The 26,759-nt window shown below is 36.0% G+C and overlaps 2 protein-coding genes across 4 annotated transcripts in view; one reads left to right on the top strand and one right to left on the bottom strand.

The window, feature by feature from the left end:
- The window catches only part of CTNNA3 (catenin alpha 3), a 1,910,358-nt gene that overhangs the window by 603,680 nt on the left and 1,279,919 nt on the right, over positions 1 to 26,759 (top strand). The window lies entirely within an intron of this gene.
- The window catches only part of LRRTM3 (leucine rich repeat transmembrane neuronal 3), a 212,636-nt gene continuing 188,385 nt past the window's right edge, over positions 2,509 to 26,759 (bottom strand). Inside the window, exon 3 of the mRNA XM_027530431.1 lies at positions 2,509 to 5,337. Coding sequence (XP_027386232.1) covers positions 5,128 to 5,337 — 210 coding nt within the window. The 3' untranslated portion in view covers positions 2,509 to 5,127. The remainder of the gene's footprint in view (positions 5,338 to 26,759) is intronic.

The following is a 26,759-nucleotide window of genomic DNA, read 5'->3' as shown; positions in this document are numbered from 1 at the left end:
TAATGTAAGTCATGAGAGATCTTTACAAATAACCCATCACCATTCAATATATATATTTTTAAATTTTTCAAATGTTTCTTCTCTATTAGAGTTAATAGTAAAATGAAGGGCTTCCCAGATGTCACTAGTGGTAAAGATCTGCCTGCCAGTGCAGGAGACATAAGAGACTCAGGTTCCATCCCTGAGTTGGGAAGATCCCCTGGAGGAGGAAATGGCAACCTGCTCCTGTATCTGTGCCGGGAGAATCCCATGGACAGAGGAGTCTGGCAGGCTATGGTCCATGGGGTCACAAGGAGTCAGAAACAACTGAAGCAATTTAGCACAGTAAAATGAAGAGTTTTGAAAGCCTGAATCCCCTGCCCTTGGTACCTCTCTACTTAAGGACAGCTGTGGTGAGTTGAAGGTAAAAAAGTTGTTGGAGGCTCTTTCTTACTGCAAGACCAACTGTTCTTGATTTCTTATTCTATAATCCACGCATCTGGACCTTGGGACTTTTTATGTATTATGAGATTATCATATTTTTACCCAGAGATAAATTGTTAAGAGCTATACCAATGTACCGATAAGGCGATGGCACCCCACTCCAGTACTTTTGCCTGGAAAATCCCATAGACCGAGGAGCCTGGTAGGCTGCAGTCCATGGGGTTGCTGGGAGTCGGATACGACTGAGCGACTTCACTTTCATGTCTCACTTTCATGCATTGGGGAAGGAAATGGCAACCCACTCCAGTGTTCTTGCCTGGAGAATCCCAGGAATGGGAGAGCCTGGTGGGCTGCCATCTATTGGGTCGCACAGAGTCAGACAGGACTGAAGCGACTTAGCAGCAGCAGCAGCATACCAATGTAAGATGTTATCGTATCTACTTTAGAGATTTCTCATCTTCTTTCCTGAGGTTGAATATCTGCTGGTCCTGTTACTTTTCCCTTCATGTGCTGCTGCTGCTGCTGCTAATTCGCAATTAGAAACTCTACATCAGATTTTCTTTTTTCCAGCTTACAAATCATTCACATCAGGTACCTGCTTTCATGCTTTCTGTTTTTTTACTTATTTTTAATGTTTAGTATGAGAGATGATATCTGTCTTCCAGTAAGGAATAGAGAAAAACAAATACATATTTTTAATGTCATACACAGTTATTTTATTTTAAAAAATATTTTTGCAAAAAAGATTTTGCTATTTCTAAGCAGGTTGTGGAGTCATGCTGATCTGATTTCAAGTCAGGATTATGCTGTTTCTCTTAAATGTTAAATTTGGGCATGTTTTCTTTTCTTCTAAAAATATAATTTCATATTAAAATATGTCTGATTTTATGGTTTTGGAAATAGGGATAGAGATGATAAAAATGAATTGATCAAGAATATTATTTACTTATTAGCGTATGTTTTATCATTTGTACATCAGTTTGGGTGAATTGCTTTTCATTTTTGTTGGCAGGAGAATAGAGAAAATTATTCTTTATTCTCTCTAGGTATAAGAATTCATGGTTCAATAATTATTTTTTGCTGAAACAAAAAAGGAAAAAAGAAAATTATAAAGGTTTTCCCAATTAGCTCTGAATTGAGTTTAATTGAACATGTGCTAAACGTATATTCAATTTTACACACTGAATCTGTCTCTCCATCCATGGGATTCTCCAGGCAAGAATACTGGAGGGGGTTACCATTTCCTTCTCCAGGGGATCTTCTGACCCAGGGATCGAACCTGGGTCTCCCGCATTGGAGGCAGACGCTTTAACCTCTGAGCCACCAGGGAAGCCCCTTATAACTCTACACATAATCTCAATTTTGATCTTTGTCTTTTATCTTGTGCTTCTCAATTGTATTCTGTACCTTGGGGCCGGTATACATCTAATTCCTGGAAGCAACAATTCTACATATTTACAAACAATATGATTTGTTAAGAAACTGATGACTTGTTATACTTTCTGAATAGAGTTTTAATGTGAGAGCCCAGCATAGCACACAGAGATTCCATTTAGCTCATATGTTATACAGATAGAGGAACTGATTTAAATTAGGGATGACTAAACAACATATCAAACATTTTTTAAAATGCTGTTTACTATCTGGAAATTCTCTGGCCCTAATTAGAGAGGGAAGGCTTTTAGATTAGTGGAAAGACTAATAGGACAGGGTCTGAATTTTGAGAGTAGGTCAATTCCATAAATTATTAGCCCTATGTTCTTAGGCAAGTTTCAACTTCTTTGAGATTAATGTGTCTTCACTGGTTATAAAGACAAAATGTGAAATGTGGTTTGTAAACCTCAAAACACTGCATAAATTTGTTTGCAGCCATTGCTGTTACTGTAACCACACGGGGCTAAACTGCATTTTTCAACTCCAAATACAGAAGTATTTCAGTTGTTTAAATAAATGAATAGTAAGTAGGGAGACATGGAGTGGTTAGAAAGAAGAAATAGGAGATTATTGAATCCTGAAAAAGATAAGTTAGAAACAAGATTTCAGACACAAATGTATAAATTGCAAATGTAAATATTCCAGACACAATCTCCGTTAGCAGGTTTTCATTTTCCCCCAGCGCCCACACCCCTGGGTATGGTAAAATAAAAATTAAGCAAACAAGTAACCCAGAACTTTTTTTTTCCTGTTAAAGGTCCATTGGGTTTAATTTCAAATATGAGGAAAACAAAAATTCGAAGTTTACTTGGCTCTTACTGTACGTAGCTTATAGTAAGTCCTCAGATACGCAGAGCTGTGGTTCCAAGGTGTATGCTTCTGTTTCTAGTGGTTCACTTTAGAGGAACTTAAAATGCCTAAAAAAGAAAGTGGTTTCGTTCAGGAAATAAAGGGCATATATTTGTGAGGCTCCCTGGAGCCTTAAACTTTCTAAAAATGGTTTGTCAATTTGAAAATGTCTGGAAAGATATATAAAGTGCTCATTTACACAAATTAAAAGATATTTGAATCTTTGCAAGGCCAACTTCTAATAAGAAAAAATTGCAAATGACATTTTGTTTTACATAATAAATAAAATTTTGTATCTGATTTCAGATCCACACATAATAGATTCATAATTAATCCTCTATAGATTTGCTAACTGCAAAGCAAAATCCCAGTATAGAGGATTAAGAATATTCTGACAGTAATAAATTACAAGAAAATGAGGAATTGGAAAAAAATAGAGATTAAAATTAAACTGAAAATTACAAAAATTTTTGAATAGCAAATAATTTATGCAAAATATATTACAAAATCTGGAATGCAAAGTAGTTGATACAAGTACTGTGACATTTAGTTTCATTTAAAGTAGTAAGTTTGCTCTTCCAACATTTTTTTTTCCTTCTGACTATACTTTTAACAAAAATTTGCTCTTCATTATTTAAATTCATTCTTCTTGAAGCTCTTAAATTTGCAATGATAAACCTGCATAAAACTACAAATTTGAATTTCTTTGGAAGAAATAAAAAATTAAATGTTTGACATCAATTTTCACAAATTATTTTCTTCATTATTTTTGACTCTCTTATCCCTATTAGATATATTCCCAACCTATTTTTGATGTCATAAATTAAAAATGGCAACACCAGCAATTGAAACTTATATGTTTCACAAAACACAAAAGAATGTATGAATACCATAGATAAAATGACAATATTTTCAAAACAGTAACCTGTGTCAAGCAAAGGACAGAAACAAGTTGATTATTTCAGCCTCTGAAAAGTCAAGTTTTCATAATTTGATTGAATTGGCTTTATAATACAATCAGATAATCAATATAGGATCCAGGGTGGTTTCAAATTACTCTAAGTTATTTTTCAGATAATTTGGAAGTGAACCTCATTATAAAATAGCAATATAAACAGTACAGAATATTTTAAGGATGTTTACAGTCTACTTCAGTGATAAAGTTCTTCACAATGGCTCTCGTTTATATTGAATGAGCTGTAAATATTTAGAGTTCTCCCCCAGGAGAAAATTGATGTAGCACACAAAGTGAAAATTTTCATATATATTTTCACACAAAGTGAAAATTTTCATCCCTTTGAGATGATCCTAAAATGTAGCCTCACCATTCTAAACGAGAAATTGATTTAAAAACCAGGCACATTTTGCCCAGACTGATGGTTATTTTTAGGTAAACCACTTCAGGTTAATTAAGAGAAAAATGTCTGCTGTTCAATTATTATGCTTTATCCTCCCACCTTGGCCTGAAATAATGAGATGTTAACAAGTTTTTCTTTGTCCCTGGCAGCTGCACCTTTTAAGTGTATCAAAATCTGTTGCTGTGGTTACGGCCTTTGTTTCCAGTGATGTTTTGTCCATGCCCCCCCCCCCACACCCTTAACAATGGGTTACTCAAAAGAATGAAATAATGAGTCATTCATTCGGAAATATATTGTTAAAAATATCCCTCTTTATCATTACATTTCACTGCTTAGAAACTAGGCTGTAATTCAAGGCAACAGTTAATCTGAGAAGTGTTAAAAAAATCTTTGATTTTTTTTTTCATTTATAAGAAAAACCTGTCTATGTAATTGAAGAACTTCTTACAAGTCTTAACAATTAAACCCTTTTTGGTTAATGTATTATTTCTGGAACAAGTAGATAAAATTCTACGCAGTAAGCATGATAAAAATCGTGCATGTTTTGCACAGCACAGAATTTTAGAGTCAAGGTTTCTGGGCACAAAAGCAGTAACAAAACAGTCCCTACAAAACTGAGTAACTCTGAATAACACAAGAAATAATATTTGTTAATTTAAAATTTTAGAAACTGAAATGTGTAAAGTTTGTAAAGTAAAATGTAATTAAATTATGGTACTGTACATACCAATTGTTTTTGTAATTGAAACTTTACAATATGAAAAATACATTAGCTCTGTACAGTTTTTACAGATAGGTAGGATGAATTTTGAGAAAAAAGAAAAAGATTTTTTTTCAGGGTCATACTCTTTTTAAGTCAAAAAAATACTGCACAACTTAGCTAATTACAAAGTGTAGACTTGAAACAATTCATGTCTTCTTTATTTCATAAATCAATCTTGGATTTTTGTTTATTTTAACAGGGGATTGTGTTGTTTTTAGAGTCCACAATGAACAAATCTTCCTCATTTTGTCCTTGAGGTTACACAGTTTGGTGGTAACTCTTGGTTACCACTTGGCTCAGTTAAGCCAGCGGCTGTTTATGGTCAGTGATTCGGGCAGCTGCTGTGATTGTGCTCAGGTCCAGCTCAGTCTCTAGGTGTGTTTCCATCGTATCTTCCTGTGCATTCGTTTCAAAAGACTTATGAGAGAGAAGTTCATGATGCACCCCACAGTAACTTATTGTGGGCTGGTCGTATGCCAGAAAAGTTGACACATTCATTGATAAAGGTATCTGGAGAAAAATGACATGAGAAAAGTCAGTTATAAAAAGACAAACAGTTTTGGGGGTGAGATTTGGAGTCTGAAATGCCGATCTGACTAACCCCCCACACGGTCCCACTAATGTCCCTCAATCTCATACTAGCAAACACAACGCCACAGTTTTAAAGCCTGAAAAGGAGCTGCTTATTTCTTCACTTGAACCTTCAGATAAATAGGGAACTAAGTGATTCCGAAAATGCTAAAAGCTTTCTTGGGAAAAAAAAATGCTTTTCGTTCAGTGGGGTAAATTTGTGGTTTTAAAACTAGGAAAAATATTATTTGGTATTAGAATACAGTTGAACATTGAAGTGGTTTTCAAAGTTTGAGTTCTCAGTCGCTTAGTCATTTCCAAGCCTTTGTGACACTATAGACTATAGCCTGCCAGGCTCTTCTGTCCAGTGGAATTTTCCAGACAAGAATACTGGAGTGGGTTGCCATTTCCTTCTCCAGGGGGTCTTCCTGAGGCAAGGACTGAACTCATGTCTTTTATGTCTCTTTACCACTGTGCCACCTGGGAAGCCCATTATATATAAAAAGAACCTCCCCCTTCTTCAGCTCCAATCTCTGCTTCCCTGCTTTTTTTTTTTTTTTTTTTTTAAATTCAGTAGGTCTGGGGTTGGACCTGAAATTTGCATTTCTTACAAGCTCACATATGACTGGTGCTGTTAATCCACACATCACACTTTGAGAGTCACTGTGGAAGAGAATTGTCTAGGCAAGTCATTCTGGCTCTTTTTACTCAATAACTTTTTCTTCTTCTTCTTTTTTTTTTTTTTTTTTACATTTTAAAGTGTTCATATAATCTGGATACTGTAGCTTAATATTATTGCAAAAAGCTATAACATTGTAACATGCTATGAAATAAAGAATAGGGTTATCCTCATGATACCTTTTTTAAAAAGCATTTTTTCTGTACTCCCGTACGTGCTCTTTTGGACAATAGCAGTGATAGTGCCTGACTGCCATGATTTTGGAAATAATCCTGTACCCCTGTGCCTGTGTCACAGCTCAGTCACTGTCGGTAAATATTGTGACAATGTATCTCTGATCAGTAACTTCTTAATATTTATTTTGCCGTGAGGATTCTTTGATACTTTAACATCTGTATCTTGATCCATATATCTAAAATCTAAAGTTTGGAAAACTCCCAGAAAGAATCTATGGCTCCTATTAAGGTCTAAAAGCAACAAAGCATGATGCTAGTTTGAAGGGATCAGTTTTATATATATATATATGGAAGGGACTCTTGCTGGTTGCAGCTTAACAAAAGAAAGCAAGTTCTCAAAATATGAAGAAAAAACAAAAGTGACCATTGTGAGCATAAGGGAAACACATGTGTTACAGACAAAAGGCAGATTGAAATGTATTCAGATGTCAAAGTCTAGAGATTATTCGCATTTTTTCAATAAGATAAAAAAAGTTGTTCTAAAAAATAGGCGGTTTTGAAGAATCTTCAGCCTTGATCTCTGTTTAATATCCTAATTATTTATTCATATTGTTGAATTACCTTGGATAAAACCTTACCCCATTCTTGTTTAGTGGTGGATAAAATATATTTCTGTTAGAGCATATCAGACTAAATTTGTTTCTAATCTCAGCTAAGATTGGAGCCCAAAGCTAAGAAAAATAGAATGCCCGCGTTTTATCCATTACCTCTTTGTTTACTTTCTTAGTCCTTTTCTCCATGCAAAGAACCATTTTTACCTCTTCTCTTTCCATCTACTGTATCCTTCTACCTTTATTTACTTTTCCTTTAATAAAAATTAGTTGATCTATCATTTGCTTGTTTTCTCTTAAATAAAAATACTGACTTCCTATGAGATTATTATTTCTTTTTATTGTGAACATTTCAATGTCTCAAATGTGTAGAGCTTAGTCCTTGGAGACAGAAATATAATCCTATATAAAAAATTATATTCCTGAAAATCATTCCTATTTATTTGTAGATTTTTTAAAAAATCTGAAGCATGTTCTCTGATGTGTGAATAAAAGATGCCATGCACTTTAAAGAATGATCACAGTGATTGAAATATTAATTAGAAAATAATAGGATGCTTCCAAAGATGGTCATTTAAAATAAGGAAGAACTCCTATTGTTACAGATGAAATAGCCCAGATAACTGAAATATACTATTATGCAAAAGTAATTGTGCACCATGAATACATTTGAGTTACAGGAGAGAAGGAAAATAGAACTGTTATCGTGTGTGTGAGTTTCACGTTAGCCTCTGGGAAATCAATGCTCTGTAATGTGTTATGGGTCGTATATCTGTAGGATTTTATATGCTTGTTCTTATTTGTCATGGAAACTTATGCTTTATGTATGCTATATCATTCCTGGCTTACTTGGAATTAAGTCTACTGTGAATAATTTATAATTTCTATGGTATTGATTTATGAAAAATAACAAACCATGATACATTTATTCTGTGTGTGTGTACACAGACAAGGTCCTGCTTGATTTAGTATCTAGAGGCTGCTTGTATCTGGAGTGTAAGTCTTAATTTGAATCATTTCAGTTAAGTAATTAGCTCTCATTGTTTATTTTAAAATCCCACATATTATATTTAGAGAGTCTCTTATTTGGGTATATGTTTTATTTTAAAACTTCTGACTCCTTAGTTATACTTTCTAAATGTCCAGTCATATTTTTCACATTTTAATCTTTCTGAAATTGGGATGGTACTTATCATTAGTGTGGATGTCTAACATGTATTTTCTCTGAAACTGAAAGTGATTCTTAAAGCTGGTGATATCTTCATGGGAAATAGATGGGGAAACAGTGGAAACAGTGTCAGACTTTATTTTTCTGGGTTCCAAAATCACTGCAGATGGTGACTGCAGCCATGAAATTAGACGCTTACTCCTTGGAAGGAAAGTTATGACCAACCTAGATAGCATATTCAAAAGCAGAGACATTACTTTGCCAACAAAGGTTCGTCTAGTCAAGGCTATGGTTTTTCCTGTGGTCATGTATGGATGTGAGAGTTGGACTGTGAAGAAGGCTGAGCGCCGAAGAATTGATGCTTTTGGACTGTGGTGTTGGAGAAGACTCTTGAGAGTCCCTTGGACTGCAAGGAGATCCAACCAGTCCATTCTGAAGGAGATCAGCCCTGGGATTTCTTTGGAAGGAATGATGCTAAAGCTGAAACGCCAGTACTTTGGCCACCTCATGCGAAGAGTTGACTCATTGGAAAAGACTCTGATGCTGGGAGGGATTGGGGGCAGGAGGAGAAGGGGCCGACAGAGGATGAGATGGCTGGATGGCATCACTGACTCGATGGACGTGAGTCTGAGTGAACTCTGGGAGTTGGTGATGGACAGGGAGGCCTGGTGTGCTGTGATTCATGGGGTCGCAAAGAGTTGGACATGACTGAGTAACTGATCTGATCTGGTATCTTAATATCAAGAAAATAACATACTCAATTGTATTAGTGAGTAGAATTTAACAACTAAACCTGTGGATATAAAATCATAGTAGATTTTCCCAGGTTGACTTATTGATTTTGAAAATCTAAAAGGATTAGTTACATTCACATGTATATTTATAAGGAATACACACATATACTGACATACACATATATACAGCATGGAAATATTGTACATATATTTATTGTACATAAATGAACATACTCTTGTGGCCAATTACTTATGATATCAAATGCAAATTTTGATGACACATTAGTTTTAGACAAATTGTCTAAATATTTAGACATATTTAGACACTGCAAAATATTTCATATTTTTTATTATATAAAATATATATAGGTGTATACTACACCTATTTGTTGTTGTTTAGTTGGTAGGTTGTGTCCGACTCTTGCAACCCTTGGACTGTAGTCCACCAGGCTCCCCTGGCAAGAATATTGGATTGGGTTGCTGTTTCCTTCTCCAGGGGATCTTCCCAATTTAGGGATCGAACCTGCATCTCCTGCATTCCAGGCTGATTCTTCACCACTGAGCCACCAGAGATGCTCATATGGAGAGAGATTGTTTACACACACACACTCAGACAAACACAGTGGCTGACTGCTTTCCAGGTGGCCTTCGTGGCAAAGAATCCTCCTGCCAATGCAGGAAACGTTGTAAGAGATGTGGGTTGGATCCCTGGGTCAGGAAGATCCCCTGGAGAAGGACTTGGCAACCCACGTCAGTATTCTTGCCTGGAGAATCCCAATGAAAGAGGAGCTTGGCGGGCTATAGTGCATAGGGTCACAAAGATTCAAACACGACTGAAGTGACTTAGCACAGCACAGCCCAGCACAGTGATGGAAAAGCTAGCCACTGGCACTAAACAAATAGCCTGAGACTCAGATACAATCCATGTAAATCCTTGTCTCAGTCAGTAAATACAACAGCCCCTCCCCTTCCTCACGTAATCAGCAGTCACATGACCTTGTGCCCTTTGCTTTCTTTTCCCTTTCAGGTCTGACCTGGGTGTGCTCTATTCATCTTCTCTGTCTTGGTCCCTTTCTCCATTTTTAACTGATTTCTATTAATATGCTGAAGCAGGAGAGGCACACAGCCAAGCTCTCCCCTATGGACAGAGTGTTCACCAGGGCAGTCCCAGTTTATGCTTTTGCCCCATTTTGGAAAATAAATCACTTAGTCAACCTACCTGAAGATGACCCAAATATGTTCTTTTATGAAATGAAAATGAACAGCAAACTTGAGTGCCTGATTAGCTAGTCAGAAATGTTTTAAGAAGGGCAGTAGGTGATATAAATCTAAGAAGGCTCTGCTTCCCAGACCTTTTGATCAGGGCTCTATTTAAAGTGTCTGTAGAATCTTCTTGTCCTATCTTTTTGAGAGAACAGTTTCTTTCAGTGAATTTTAACCTGATGAACTCCTATTTTTAATTACTTGTGATTTTCTTCATTGCTTTAGGTAAGTATTTTTCAGATGAGTTAATTATTCTTAAGGCATAACTTATAGAGATCCAGGGATATGAAAACTTAACTCTCCACAAAGGAATATAATCTAGAGTCTGAGCTAAGAAATCGTTATATGCTATTCTAATGTTGAGCTAGTAGCTAACCCATTATTTAGGAAATTCCCCTCAGGAAAAATTTCTAGTCTACTAAACTAGTTACTTCTTTACATCAATGATATGCCTAAGCAGTAATTTTCCACTGTCTCTCTCAGCATCACTTATATGTACCTTTCACACACACAAATTTTATAATGTTAGATGAATAAAAGTAACTCATTATTCAGTAGTTTTTCCCATTTACTTAAAATGGGACTCTTGCGACTTTAAGGGGAAGGAATAGCTTTTTAAAGTTTCCAGTTTGTGATTACATAAAAATGGTCATTTTAATAATCCTGTATTCACTGCAAAATAATATCTATGTGTATTTGTACAAACACATGTGTATATATGAATGTTAATGTATATTGTTCATATTCTAATTAGTTATAAGCCATTTAAACATCTTTTCTGTAGGATAGCAAAGATTATTTTAAGTACAGTAAGTATCTACAGAACAAAAATGACAGCCCATTTTTGAAAGGGAATAGAAAAAGCCTGTTTTTTTTTCTCTAGAATTGCAAAATATAGGAAATTTTTGCTTGTTAAGTGTTATTTCTGAGTAGAGTTTTTTGTAATTATAAATATTTCTATTGATTTTCATTGAGCAGAATGCTCACACTGTTCCCATATATCACAGGGGAAGTCTTCCATTTTTATAAGGCCAATCTTACCTAACAAGTATTCTACATTTGTGGGTTTTTGAAAGATTGATACTTAAATTTTTTGTAGCTAACAGGGTTTTGTTTTTCAATAATTTGCATGCAGTGAAAAAACAGACTTGCTTCATGAAGGAATTAATTTTTTGAGACCTAGCCTTTATCACTATCAAGACATATTTTTCTTTATTTTATGTTATAATTCAGGTGCCTATTATATTACGTTTGTTATTCTTCTAAATTTAAGAAATTTTCAACTGAGTTTATTTCTACCTGTTAATATATAAAGTAAGAAACAAGCATTATTTTTTCAGAATAGTGTTTTTCTAATTTGTCTCTAAATTTGTCTTAGAGTGGGCTCATTACTTCTGGATCCAACCTAACTTCTTCCCATGGCCCTTATTCTGTTTTGGGGAACACCAGGTTAAGTCAGCTTTGCCAATCCATTTGGCTCTTCCTTGTCCCTTGTTCCAGATGTCCCGTTATTTGTCAGTAACTTTACTGACATGAGTGACATGTATCTTTTACATGCATTACTTCTCGCATTTCTGTTGCCATTATCTTGCTCAAAATAGTATTACCTTGTTTATTTTAGTGACTGCATAAATAGTATGCCTAATCAGTAAAGTTATAAAGAGAACTAAATATTTGTAAATTCATTTCTGTAGATTAGCTATATTTCTGTTTAATTAAATGTAAGCAGAATGTAGAAAATAGTGAATACTTCTTTTTTTTCTTTTTCTTTATCATGTATGCAACATTACTCTGTCTTTGCAAAGAAATAAGATTTGAAATATACATTATTATGGGAAATTGGCTTCCTTATAAACACTATTTCATATGTACATATAGATATATGTGAGTATAAATACATGTGTATTATACCAGTGTTTATACATTTCTTGGAGAGGGCAATGGCACCCCACTCCAGTACTCTTGCCTGGGGAATCCCATGGGCGGAGGAGCCTGGTGGGCTGCAGTCCATGGGGTCACAAAGAGTCGGACATGACTGAGCGACTTCACTTTCACTTTTCACTTTCATGCATTGGAGAAAGAGATGGCAGCCCATTCCAATGTTCTTGCCTGGAGAATCCCAGGGACAGGGGAGCCTGGTGGGCTGCCACCTATGGGGTCGCGCAGAGTCGGACATGACTGAAGTGACTTGGCAGCATACATTTCTTAATTTATTTAAAGTGTTTTAACTTTTTTCAAAATGCGCTTGATAAGAGCTTTATTCTTACTTATCTTGATGCCCCTACTTTTGATTTCATTTACATAAGCTTATGGAAGTTTTCCAGACAGACTTTGTTTTTATTAGAGTATGTGCAACTTGATATATGTTTGGGGATTAGTTCCAAACATTTGTTTCTGTGCTACCAAACATGAGTTTTGTGTACAGGCTGGTAGCTTTAAATATGGTAAAAATAGAAAGTTGTGTCTTTGATATTATTTCATTGGTATTATCTGAGTAATATTAGGAAACTTGATAGAACATATCTTTTCTGCTGGCTTGAATCTTGAAAATTTTATGACTAATTACTATTTTGGTTTCTAAGTATTCAAGCAGTTGATAAAATGAAAGGAAATGTAGTGTAAGAAATTGTCACATTGAAGCTTGGTTCACTGTGAGAGTGTCAAAGCCTGCCTAGATGTTACCTCTGGTCCTACCTTTATTCTTTGGGATCTCCACAGTGGTTCTCTGCCTACCCACCTGCGTGGCTGTGGCACTTATTCCATCTATTGGTCAACTCCTGCCTGGACATGTCTCTGAATTCCCCTCATTATTATCACTATCATTTATTGAGCTTTTCTTGTGTGCTTGGTACCATGCTACATGGTGGACTTAGGTCATCTTATTTAAGCCTCCCATGGCTGTTGTAAGATAAATATAATTATTCCTGTTTTACAGTTGGAAAAAACTAAGATTTATATAGTTTAATTAGTTAAATTCACTTACCTGGTGAATCGCTGAAGTGGTTCCCTGACTTCTTAACCAATATGCTTTATTGCTTATTCCTCATGTTATCTAAATCACACTGGCTTTTGAGTCTAAAGAGTTGAGCATAGTATAATGTGTCTGGTACTACTGACATCAGTTGTCAACACTGGATCTTAATTTTCTTATGGAAAACACCTATGATTTGCTAAGCTACACTTTAGCTTTATGATACTGCTTTACACTTTGGGTCCTCAGGAAAGAAACCTGAGGTTGATCAGGGATTCATGATGTGGGTAGATGGTGATGACGACTCAAAATCAGAGCTCTTTGCTTTTACTAAGCTCATATTGGGCAAATTCAAGTGTAAAGGGAAGGGTCTAATCTGGAGAACATTCTGGATTGGGACAGGATCCTTAGTTATATTCCCAGATAAAATATGTGTAAGATTAGTTAGGGAGACCTTTAGGGATTTTAGAAAATTAGAGATATCAAAGGATGGGCTCGATAAAGGACAGAAATGGTATGCACCTAACAGAAGCAGAAGATATTAAGAAGAGGTGGCAAGAATACACAGAAGAACTATACAAAAAAGATCTTCATGACCCAGATAATCACGATGGTGTGATCACTGACCTAGAGCCAGACATCCTGGAATGTGAAGTCAAGTGGGCCTTAGAAAGCATCACTACGAACAAAGCTAGTGGAGGTGATGGAATTCCAGTTGAGCTATTCCAAATCCTGAAAGGTGATGCAGTGAAAGTGCTTCACTCAATATGCCAGCAAATTTGGAAAACTCAGCAGTGGCCACAGGACTGGAAAAGGTCAGTTTTCATTCCAATCCCAAAGAAAGGCAATGCCAAAGAATGCTCAAACTACCGCACAATTGCACTCATCTCACACGCTAGTAAAGTAATGCTCAAAATTCTCCAAGCCAGGCTTCAGCAATATATGAACCATGAACTTCCAGATGTTCAATCTGGTTTTAGAAAAGGCAGAGGAACCAGAGATCAAATTGCCAATATCTGCTCGATCATGGAAAAAGCAAGAGAGTTCCATTAAAACATCTATTTCTGCTTTATTGACTATGCCAAAACTTTTGACTGTATGGATCACAATAAACTGTGGAAAATTCTGAAAGAGATGGGAATACCAGACCACCTGATCTGCCTCTTGAGAAATCTGTATGCAGGTCAGGAAGCAACAGTTAGAACTGGACATGGAACAACATACTGTTTCCAAATAGGAAAAGGAGTACATCAAGGCTGTATATTTTCACCCTGTTTATTTAACTTATATGCAGAGTACATCATGAGAAACGCTGTACTGGAAGAATCACAAGCTGGAATCAAGATTGCCGGGAGAAATATCAATAATCTCAGATATGCAGATGACATCATCCTTATGGCAGAAAGTGAAGAGGAGATAAAAAGCCTCTTGATGAAAGTGAAAGTGGAGAGTGAAAATGTTGGCTTAAAGCTCAACATTCAGAAAATGAAGATCATGTCATTTGGTTCCATCACATCATGGGAAATAGATGGGGAAACAGTGGAAACGGTGTCAGACTTTATTTTTTTTGGGCTCCAAAATCACTGCAGATGGTGACTGCAGCCATGAAATTAAAAGACGCTTACTCCTTGGAAGGAAAGTTATGACCAACCTAGATAGCATATTCAAAAGTAGAGACATTACTTTGCCAACAAAGGTCTGTCTACTCAAGGCTATGGGTTTTCCAGTGGTCATGTATGGATGTGAGAGTTGGACTGTGAAGAAGGCTGAGTGCCAAAGAATTGATGCTTTTGAACTGTGGTGTTGGAGAAGACTCTTGAGAGTCCCTTGGACTGCAAGGAGATCCAACCAGTCCATTCTGAAGGAGATCAGCCCTGGGATTTCTTTGGAAGGAATGATGCTAAAGCTGAAACTCCAGTACTTTGGCCACGTCATGTGAAGAGTTGACTCATTGGAAAAGACTCTGATGCTGGGAGGGATTGGGGGCAGGAGGAGAAGGGGCCGACAGAGGATGAGATGGCTGGATGGCATCACTGACTCGATGGACGTGAGTCTGAGTGAACTCCGGGAGCTGGTGATGGACAGCGAGGCCTGGTGTGCTGCGATTCATGGGGTCACAAAGAGTCGGACACGACTGAGCGACTGAACTGAACTGAACTTAGGGATTTTAAAGCTAGATATCTGTGTTGATTTGGAAATTGGTAGAAATTTTTTCAATTAAATGATGTTAGTTTTTCTTAACACAAAATTCAAAAAGTTAGAAACCTCAGTTAATCTGATTATTTTGTTTTATATTAATTGATACTTGTTTTGATTTATTTCTGTATGGAAAAGTGTAATAGGTAAGTGCTGGAGTGCAGAAATGGGGAAGTTCAGAAATAAATATAAATAAGATATAATTTCTGCATTTTAACACAATCATAGACTAGTGGGGAGACAGACAAATATGCAAGAGAGGAAAGGAAGGCAAAGGATGGAGTGAGCTAGGAGACAGATGTGTGCATATATAAGGATGTGTGTGTGTGTGTGTGTGTGTGTGTGTGTATACTCTGCTCTGGCTGATTCTCCTATGTTATTTATACTTTGTGAATGCAAAACAAACTAGTCATCTTTATTTGAAAATAGTTTTGCTATTTTCCAGATTTATTGGCCAGAGTCAATATTGCTGGAGAAGTGATTCAATAGTTATTTTTATAGATCCTCCCACAAAGATAATATACTTTACACTTTGAAATTTGTTTGAAGAGCAATCTATCTCTGGTGCTCTTAAGCATTCTAATGCTTAATTCATGTGAGCACAATAGACTGTTGCAGCATTAATTTTAGTTATCTTGATTCTACTAGTAATTTATTTAAAGAAGCACTTTCAGTAATTAAAAGCCTGAATTTATGTTATGCTACCCTTAAACTTAGAAAACAAAACTAGTTTTTTTATACTTTAAAATTCTTACATATAACCCATGCCATAATATTAAATTTTAGTGTTTTCTTAAGATCTAAGTTGCCAACTAAACTAACAATTGCTATCTTGAGATTACAAGTATAGAATAAGTAGGAGCTCAATATGATTTTGAAAAATTTCAAATGTCTATAACTTGTGAATAATGTGAAAGAAAACACTATTTGCAGGAGGATAATAATTCTTCTAGTGCCTTTTGTGTGAAAATAACATTATAGTGAACTCCTGCAGAGTGATTTCACAAAGTGAAAAAAATTGAATTATGTTTGAAAATTAATAGTTCTCCTTTCATTAAAATTCAATTTAAAAATGTATCAAATATTTAAATGACTTTTTCAATTGTGAGTGAAGTTCTGTATTTTTTACAGAACTATTTATTATTATTTCAGTTTTGCAACAAGAAATAACTAGGGGTTATAATGTATTTTCATAAATTCAAATGCTAGTACCCAAAAACCCAAATAGAAATATCCATTAATTAATTAATTAACTTCAACAAAGACATGCTGAATGCCTTTGCTGATTCTGGTACTGGGCTAGATGCTGGAGATACACCAAGTACTTGTCCTCAAGGCTTCTGGATGAAACATAAAGTCTTCTAGCATATACTTAGCAAGTGAAAAAGAAGAGACTCCATGTAGGAAGAGCATTTTTCTTCTCCCCAGTTGGCATCTCTCTCACCCATTAATTTATTCTTGCTCTTTCTCTTCCTTAAATTATCAAGGCACTTCCTCTGCACTTTTATGATATGTATATTTTGAAATTTGGTCTTCTGTGGTCTTTATTTGTGCATATATCTTATATTAGAACCATAACCTCCTTGAGCCAAAATCTATGACTAATCACAGTTTTCCTTGCCTTTTGTTGTTTCATGTGGTCCCAGTAAGAACTAAATATGTATTTATTGAATGAACGAATGCATGAATAAATTAAGTAATAGAGTAATGGGCACAGTCTGGGAAGAATTTAAAAATATTCATCCCTGGATGACTGGGTTTTATGGGAACTGTATGACTGAGATAATCTGTTAAAGTCTTATGATGTCAAGGCCAGGTCATTATGGTTCTAGGATAGAGGTATAGGGCTAAAATGAATTTCAAAACTCCACACTAATAATGAGTCACATGGAGCTGCATTATAATGTTTGGGAACTTCTTCATTTGTTATTTCAATTATTTAAAAGTTTTTATTAATTTTATTTAAAGATCTCAATGCTGTTGAGCTCTTTAAAGAATTATATAAAGATATTAGTTTAAATACATATACAGAATTAGTTTAAATTTGAAATATATAAAATGATAAAAAACAATATTGAAAATACAGTGATTTTTCTTAATTTGGTGATTTTACTCCTATAAATTTCAGAATGTTATATCTGTGCTTTGTCCTTTAATACCTTCTACACCTGCATGTTTCACTTGTTAGTACTCACTAGAATCATGGCCCATGATCTCCAAGAGGTTGTTGCACCTGCCAAATTAGTTCTCCCGGTAATGGACTCTGCCCTGGATCCTTCTATATTAACCTCTGTTTTATTTTTGTAGTGCCAGTGAAAAGTGATATTTCACTTTTACTGAGGGAAAGCAAAATGCCCCAAACTGTTTTCATTTACATGAAAATCTGCCTGCTAAGTTGGCTCTGTTGCCAGGTAAAGTGAATGGAATCCAAATTGAGACTATGGCTCAAAGGCCCCACTAATCTTGCTCCTATGTTTCCAAATGTATTTTTTTCATATGGTTGTGCCATGAGGTACAGTTGCTAATCAGTTTGAAAACAATCTCACGCTTTTTCTTTTTTCTGGAAATTGTCATTATAGCAGTTCACTTGAGGATCTTATCGTAATGATACAGCAATTGGTATTTTAAATCTAGATTTGTATAAATATGTGAGAATGAAAATCACCAATTATAATAAATACTACAAAGCAACAAATAACAGTGTTTAGTATTGCTACAAGTAACTGATGAACTCTATGAATGACTGGCAGTGCACTTAGCCTCATAGAGAGGTTCTAAGTAGGATTTCCCTGACCACTGGCATTACATTTGGTTTTCTGTCATGATTTCTAACATCCTATGGCTTTTTCTTCCTCACCAGCTTACTGTCATTTTGGCATTCTTCACAAAACAGGCTCTCTGTTTGTTATATACCTGATCTAGTGAGTTGTCCTGCATTGGTAGGACCTTGATATTCCACCTTTCTTAGGGGTTCTTTCTTATTTCTGTCTGGAACCTAGAGGACAGTACTTCAGGATTACATGAATCCTTGTAGCTGTCTTCCAAATAAATAGGCTTTCAAATGATGCTATAACTTCTCTTCAACTTTATTATTAAATTAATTCAGATTTTGGTTGAAACTACCTTCAAACCAAATGAGATGATACTGTATATGGTTAGTTAGTGAGTCGTATCTGACTCTTGCAACCCCATAGACTGTAGCCTACCAGGCTCATCTGCCTATGGAATTCTTCAGGCAAGAATACTGGAATGGGTAGTCATTCCCTTCTCCAGAGGAACTTCCCAACCCAGGGATCAAACCCTGGTCTTCTGCATTGCAGGGGGATTCTTTGCCATTTGAGTCACCGAGGAAGCTCAATACTGTATATACATCTGTCCAACTGCATAAAAATCCTGCACTTGGAGATTTAGTTCAAATATTTATTTGATGAAAATTCCTCAGATGAATTTGATTCTGTAGGAATGAGATTCTGCTATGAATTTATTCAGAATTGAATTTCTATGACATTCAGAATTTAATATCTTGAATATATGCACATAAGTATCAATAGGTATTGTTCCATCCATATATTCATCCATCCATCCATCCATCCATTATTGAGTACTCTTGGGATCCTGAAAGAACAAAACCAATTCTCTGACTTCAAAATCAAGCAGTTGTAGAACACTCCTGTTTTCCTAGACATGTATGGAGGAAGTTGAAGGAAATACCTGCCTTTGCTGTGAGCTTTGCATAGATACCGTTTTTGAGCTGACCTGGCCAGTCATATATATATATATGACATATATATATATGTGTGTGTGTGTGTGTGTGTGTGTGTGTATCTATTATTTAATTTATCTTAGCATTATCTAGCAATCATGAATGTAAATTTGATAGAGAATAAAGACATCACAGGGGTTATACACACTGTTTATTAGTAAAAATTTGAAAGTTCTTGTTAGTGGAAACACTGGCAGGGAAAAGAATTGCTTCTCACAAAGTTAATGTTTGTAGGGTGAAATCAGATCTTCAGATAAGAATGAGCTAATATGTATATCTAGTTTATTATTAATGATTTAGAATAATTATAATGTACTATTAATGTAATATTCATTGTTCTCTTTTTGAATTCATATGACATAAATGTTAGGAACATTAAAAAAGGTAAGTACTGACAATATAGCTTTTATTATAGTGCAGTAAAAAAATTCTTGGTCTTTCCAAGGGGCTTACTGGTAAAGAGTCCACCTGCCAATGCAGGAGATGCAGGTTTGATCCCTAAGTGGGGAAGATTACCTGGTTACCTACTTCAGTTTTCCCTTTTTTTTTTTTTTGCACTGTTCAGTTAAAAGGTTTTCTTATCTCTTCTTGCTATTCTTTGGAACTCTGCATTCAGATGGTTATATCTTTCCCTTTCTCCTTTACCTTCTCTTTTTTTCTCAGCTATTTGTAAGGCCTCCTCAGACAACTGTTTTGTCTTGTTGTGTGTCTTTTTCTTGGGGATGGCTTGGGTACAATGTTGTGAACCCCCTTCCATAGTTCTTTAGGGACTCTATCAGCTCTAATCCCTTCAATCTGTTTGTCACTTCCACTGTATAATTAAAATGAATTTGATTTTGGTCATACCTGAATGGTCTAGTGGTTTTCCCTACTTTCTTTAAGTCTGAATTTTGCAATAAGGAGCTCATAATCTGAGCCACAGTCAGCTCCAGGTCTTGTTTTTGCAGACTGTTTAGAGCTTCTCTATGTTTGGCTGTAAAGAATATAGTCATTCTAATTTCAATATTGACCATCTGGTGATGTCCATGTGTAGAGTCACCTCTTGTGTTGTTGGAAGAGTTGTTGTGTTGTTTGCTATGATGAATGCATTCTCTTGGCAAAACTCTGTTAGCCTTTGCCCTGCTTCATTTTGTACTCCAAGGCCAAACTTGCCTGTTACTTCACGTATCACTTGACTTCCTACTTTTATATTCTAGTCCCCTATGATGAAAAGAACATCTTTTTTTGGTGTTACTTCTAGGAGGTCTTGTAGGTCTTCATAGAATAGTTCAACTTCAGCTTTTTCGACATTAGTGGTTGGGGCATAGACTTGGATTACTGTGATTTTGAATGGTTTGCCTTGAAAAGAACCGAGATCATTCTGTCGTTTTTGAGATTGCATCCAAGTACTGCATTTCAGACTCTTTTGTTGAGTATGAGGGCTACTCCATTTATTGTAAGGGATTTTTGCCCACAGTAGTAGATATAATGGTCATCAGAATTAAATTCACCCATTCCCATCCATTTTAGTTCACTGATTTCTAAAATGTCAGTGTTAACTCTTGCCATCTCCTATTTGAGCACATCCAATTTGCCTTGATTCATAGTCCTTACATTTAAGGTTCCTATGTAATATTGTTCTTGACATTATCAATAAAGGACAGAAACAGTAAGGACTTAACAGAAGCAGAAGAGATTAAGAAGAGGTGGCAAGAATACACAGAAGAAATGTACAAAAAAAGTCTAAATGACCTGAATAGCCACGATAGTGTAGACACTCACCTGTAGCCAGACATCCTAGAATGTGAAGTCAAGTGGGCCTTAGGAAGCATTACTATAAGCTAGTGGAGTTCTAGCTGAGCTATATCCAATCTTAAAATATGATGCTGTTAAGGTGCTGCACACAACATACCAGCAAATTTGGAAAACTCAGTAGTGGCCACAGGACTGGAAAAGGTCAGTTTTCATTCCAATCCCAAAGAAGGACAATGCCGAAGAATGTTCAAACTACCACACAATTACACTCATTTCACATGCTAGCAAGGTAATGCTCAAAATCCTTCATGCTAGTTTTCAACAGTGAACAGAGGACTTCTAAATCAACAAGCTGGATTTAGAAAAGGCAGAGGAATGAGAAATCAAATTGCCAACATCTGTTGGATCATAGAAAAAGCAAGATAATTCCAGAAAAGCATCTACTTCTGCTTCATTGGCTACACTAAAGCCTTAAACTGTGTGGAATACAGCAAACTGGAAAATTCTTCAAGAGATGGGGATACCAGATGACCTTACCTGCCTCCTGAGAAACCTCTATGCAGGTCAAGAAGAAATAGTTAGAACCAGACATGGAACAATGGAATGGTTCAAAACGGGAAAGTAGTATGTCAAGGCTGTATATTGTCACCCTGCTTATTTAACTTATATGCAGAGTATATCATGAGAGATGCCAGGCTGGATGAATCACAAGGTGGAATCAAGATTGGTTGGAAAAATATTAGTAGTCTCAGATATGTGGATGACACCACCCTTATGGTAGAAAGTGAAGAGGAACTCAAGAGCTTCTTGATGAAGGTGAAAGAGGAGAATGAAAAAGCTGACTAAAATTCAGCATTTAAAAAATGAAGATCATGGCAACCAGTCCCATCATCTTGGCAAATAGATGGAAAAAAAATGGAAACACTGATAGACTTCATTTTCTTGGGTTCCAAAATCACTGTAAACAGTGACTGCAGCCTTGAAATGAAAACACTCTTGCTCCTTGGAAGCATAGCTATGACAAACCTAGACAGTGTATTAAAAAGTAGAGACATCACTTGGCCAACAAAGGTCCATCTAGTCAAGGCTATCGTTTTTCCAGTAGCCACGTACATATGTATGAGTTGGACCATAAAGAAGGCCGAGTGTTTAAGAATTGACACAGATCAAAAGTGAATTGTGGTGCTGGAAAAGACACTTCAGAGTTCCTTGGATAGCAAGGAGATCAAATCAGTGAATCTTAAAGAAAATCATCCCTGAATATTCATTGGAAGGACTGATATGGAAGCTGAAGCACCAATACTTTGGCCACCTGATGCAAAGAGCTGACTCACTGGAAAAGACTGATGCTGGGAAAGATTGGGGGGCAGGAGGAGAAGGGGGTGACAAAAGCATAGATGGTTGGATGGCATCCCTGACTCATTGGACAGGAGTTTGAGCAAACTCCTGAAGATAGCGAAGGACAGGGAAGCCTGTCATGCTGTGGTCCATGGTATAGCAGAGTTGGACACGACTGAGTGACCGAACCCACTCTAGTATTCTTGTCTGGGAAATTCCATGGACAAAGGAGCCTGACAATATACAGTCCTTGGGGTTGCAAAAGAAATGGACATTGACTTAGTGACTAAACAACAACAACAAAACACTTCTTGATGACATTTAAATAAAGATCAGCTTCTAAGCTGTGTTAACATGTATAGATTCTGTGAGTGGTGACTATCATTGGACTGACTGGAAGTAATGTTGGGGTTGGGGAGTATCTAGCTCTTCTCAGTGTTTTACTTATGTTGTCTCACTTAATTTTAGTATCTGTTTTTTGCACAGCGATACCTAGCATTTACAAACTGTCATTTTCTAGGGTTCTCTGTTACTTTAGTTCATAGGATGTAGTATATCTGACACTAGTTTCTTAGTAATAATGAACAAGTTAATAATGGTTGTGTCTTTGATCAGTGTTATCAGCTATGCATATGTGCAGATGATATGTTTTCAACCATGAGTTTGATTAAACTAATTAAAAATAAGCTACATAAAGAGAAAATGTGAGATGTTATTTCTTAATGGTCCACTTTATTTTATTAAGAGTTTAATGATTTGGTTTCAATTCAAGGTACAAAATAGATATCAAATGCAATAAAAAAGTAAAAATATTTTAGGCCATATTTGCACAGTAAAACTCAAGCCTGAGGTTGCATAACAGTCTTTACTATCATCAAGATACTGTAATGAGAGAATATACTTTAGCTTCTTTTAACACAGCTGGACATTCAGCAATAAAGGCATAAATATAAAACAACATGAGGGCGTTTTATGTAAGAGTTTTATTATTGGTTTCTTATTTATTTATATTGCTAATCTAGAATCTGAATGATATAAGATCAGTGATGAAGAAAAGGATGAAACTTATGTATAGATATGTACTCCAGATAGATTCCCTATGGGATATGGGCTTTTGCATGAAAAGTTTAACCTATTATCATTATGAATGTTATTAGCAGTTCATCATTTTCGTATTATTTAAATATCTATTATGAAAGTATTGTAGTCTTCCTTACCCAGGGATTTAACCTGTGTCTCCTGCACTGCAGGCAGGTTCTTTACCAACTGAGCTACCAGGGAAGCCCTATGAAAGTATTGTAGTATCTATAATCAAAGTGTCAAGATTCAAAATGAAGAACAGGTTACAAATTTTTCAGAAATGTATGATTAAAGAAATATAATGTAAAGGTTAGAAAATCTAATCTAGGGGATCAAAATGATTTTTGTTTTCTCAAGGTTACTAAGGAAGATGTCACTTGAATGAAACTTAGAGTAGAATTATAAATTAATTTTTCAATGAATATACTCCTAATAGGGCTTCCCTGGTGGCTCAGATGATAAAGAATCCACCTGCCCATGCAGGAGACTGGAGTTTGATTCCTGGGTGGGGAAGATACCCTTGAGAAGGTAATGGCAACCCACTCCAGTTTTCTTGCCTGGAGAATACTATGGACAAAGGAGCCTGGTGGCTACAGTCCATGGGGTCGCAGAGTAGGATATAATGGAGCAACTAACAAATACACACACTTAATACCTGATTCTCTCCCCTCAAATTTAGTTTTAAAATCTCTTAATGGGTTTCTGATATTATATGGGATAATGAACATGCTATATTATGTAAAATATATCAGTATAGTATATAATGTAGTATAATTTATAATAAACATTAGTTTACGTTATATACTATAGGCATATTATGTATAAAAGTATATATATATACTAGACCTGCCTTATCCACAGGTATTCTAAGACCTGTGTGTGTCTTAGAACCAGGCATTCAGTATATGCCTGAAACCATAGATGGTACTGAATCCAATATATACTGTTTGTTTGTTTGTTTTTTACTGTACATACATATCTAAGATAAAGTTTAATTATAAATTTAAGCATAGTAAGAGACTACCCAAATTGCCAGCATCACTCCTTTTGTGCTTTGAGGGCAATATTAAGTTAAATAAGTGTTACTTGCACACACACACTGGGATACTTCTAAAGCTGATCAGTTAATGGAGATGGCTGTTAAGTGACTAATGGGAAGGTAACATGTACAGTGTGGAGATGCTGGATTAAGAGATGATTTGCATTTCTGGTGGTCCTGAGATGGAGGGCAAGAGATTTCATCACACTACTCAGAATGGCACACAAATTAAAACGTACTAAATGCCTCTTTTTAGAATTTTTCATGTAATATTTTTGTGTCATGGTGGACCACAGGTAACCAAAACCACAGAAAGCAAAACCAAGGGTAAATAAGGAAGGAGTTCTCTGTGTGTATGTGTGTTATGTAATGCTTAGTGACTTTTTCCTAATAGGAACATCTTTGCTATTTTCTTTCTATTACCCTTCCTACCTTGGATTTGTGAAAGTCTCACTCCATGCACAGAATTGTGCCACACATTTGAGGCTAATTCAAGGAGCAATAGATGTGAGAATAGATTGTCTACCATCTCTGGGCTTCTATTATCATAACTAGGAAAATTGGTAAATGATACTAGCTGTGAGTACAGATGCTTGTTTATAAGGAAGCATTAGAACCTAGAGCCCCTGATTATATCCACTCCCTGAGAAGTTTTGCCAAAATGAGGCAACTCTTCTTTGAACTGACATGACCTTGGAAAATGATTATATTCCATCCTAATATGAAAAGGCAAAAAGATAGGACACTGAAAGATGAACTCCCCAGGTCGGTAGGTGTCCAATATGCTACTGGAGAAGAGTGGAGAAATAACTCCAGAAAAAGTGAAGATGTGGAGCCAAAGTGAAAACAATGCCCAGTTGTGGATGTGACTGATGATGATGGAAGTAAAGTCTGATGCTGTAAAGAACAATATTGCATAGGAGCCTGGAATGTTACGTCCATGACTCAAGGCAAATTGGATGTGGTAAAACAGGAGATGGCAAGAGTGAACATCGACATTTTAGAAATCAGTGAACTAAAATGGACTGGAATGGGGGAATTTAATTCAGATGACCATTATATCTAATATTGTGAGCAAGAATTCCTTAGAAGAAATGGAGTAACCCTCAAGTCAACAAAAGAGTCTGAAATACAGTACTTGGGTGCAATTTTAAAAATGACAAATGATCTTTGTTCATTTCCAAGGCAAACCATTCAATATCACAGCAATCCATGTCTTTGTCCTAATCACTAATGCCAAAGAAGCTCAACAGTTGTATAAAGACCTACATACCTTCTAGAAGTAACATCAAAAAAAGATGTCCTTTTCATCACAGGGGACTCTACACGTGGACATCGCCAGATGGTCAGTACCAAAATCAGATTGATTATATTCTTTGCAGTCAAAGATGGAGAAGCTCTATACAGTCAGCAAAAACTAGACCTGGAGCTGACTGTGGCTCAGATCATGAACGCATTACAAAATTCAGACTTAAACAGAAGAAAGTAAGGAAAACCACTAGACCATTCAGGTATGACCTAAATCAAATCCCTTACAATTATATAGTAGAAATGGCAAATAGATTCAAGGAATTAGATTTGATAGACAAAGTGCCTGAAGAACTATGGACAGAGGTTCACAACATTGTACAGGAGGCAGTGATTAAGACCATCCCCAAGAAAAAGAAATGCAAAAAGGCAAAATGGTTGTCTGAGGAGGCCTTAAATATCTGAGAAGAGGAGAGTAGCAAAAGGCAAAGGAGAAAAAAAAGGAGAGATATACCCATCTGAATGCAGAGTTCCAAAGGATAGCAAGGAACAATAATAAAGCCTTCCTAAGTGATTAGTGCAAAGCAATAGAGGAAACCAATAGAATGGGAAAGACTAGAGTTCTCTTTAAGAAAGTTAGAGATACCAAGGGAACATTTCATGCAAAGATGGGCACAATAAAGGACAGAAACAGTATGGACCTAACAGAAACAGAAGATATTAACAAGACGTGGCAAGAATACATAGAAGAACTATACAAAAAAGATCGTAATGACCCAGATAACCACGATGGTATGATCACTCACCTAGAGCCAGACATCCTGGAATGTGAAGTCAAGTGGGCCTTAGGAAGCAGTAAAGTAATTAGCCTATAATTAAAATAAATAAATTGAATTAAAAAAAAAAAAAACAAAGCTAGTGGATGTGATGGAATTCCAGTTGAGCTATTTCAAATCCTAAAAGATGATGCTGTGAAAGTGCTGCACTCAATATGCCAGCAAATTTGGAAAACCCAGCACAGGCCAATGGCCACAGGACTGGAAAAGGTCAGTTTTCATTCCAGTCCCAAAGAAAGGCAATGCCAAAGAATGTTCAAACTACTGCACAATTGTGCTTATCTCACACATGCTAGCAAAGCAATGCTCAAAATTCTCCAAGTGAGGCTTTACCAAAACATGAATTGAGAACTTCCAGATGTACAAACTGGATTTAAAAAAGTCAGAGGAACCAGAGATCAAACTTCTATTTCTGCTTTATTGACTATGCCAAAGCCTTTGACTGTATGGATCACAACAAACTGTGGAAAATTCAAGAGATGGGAATACCAGACCACCTGATCTGCCTCCTGAGAAGTCTGTACGA

This window comes from Bos indicus x Bos taurus, chromosome 28 (assembly GCF_003369695.1).
Source record: "Bos indicus x Bos taurus breed Angus x Brahman F1 hybrid chromosome 28, Bos_hybrid_MaternalHap_v2.0, whole genome shotgun sequence".
NCBI lineage: Eukaryota > Metazoa > Chordata > Mammalia > Artiodactyla > Bovidae > Bos > Bos indicus x Bos taurus.
Note: the sequence above shows the minus strand (reverse complement) of the source record. Positions and strands in the feature narration are given on the sequence as shown.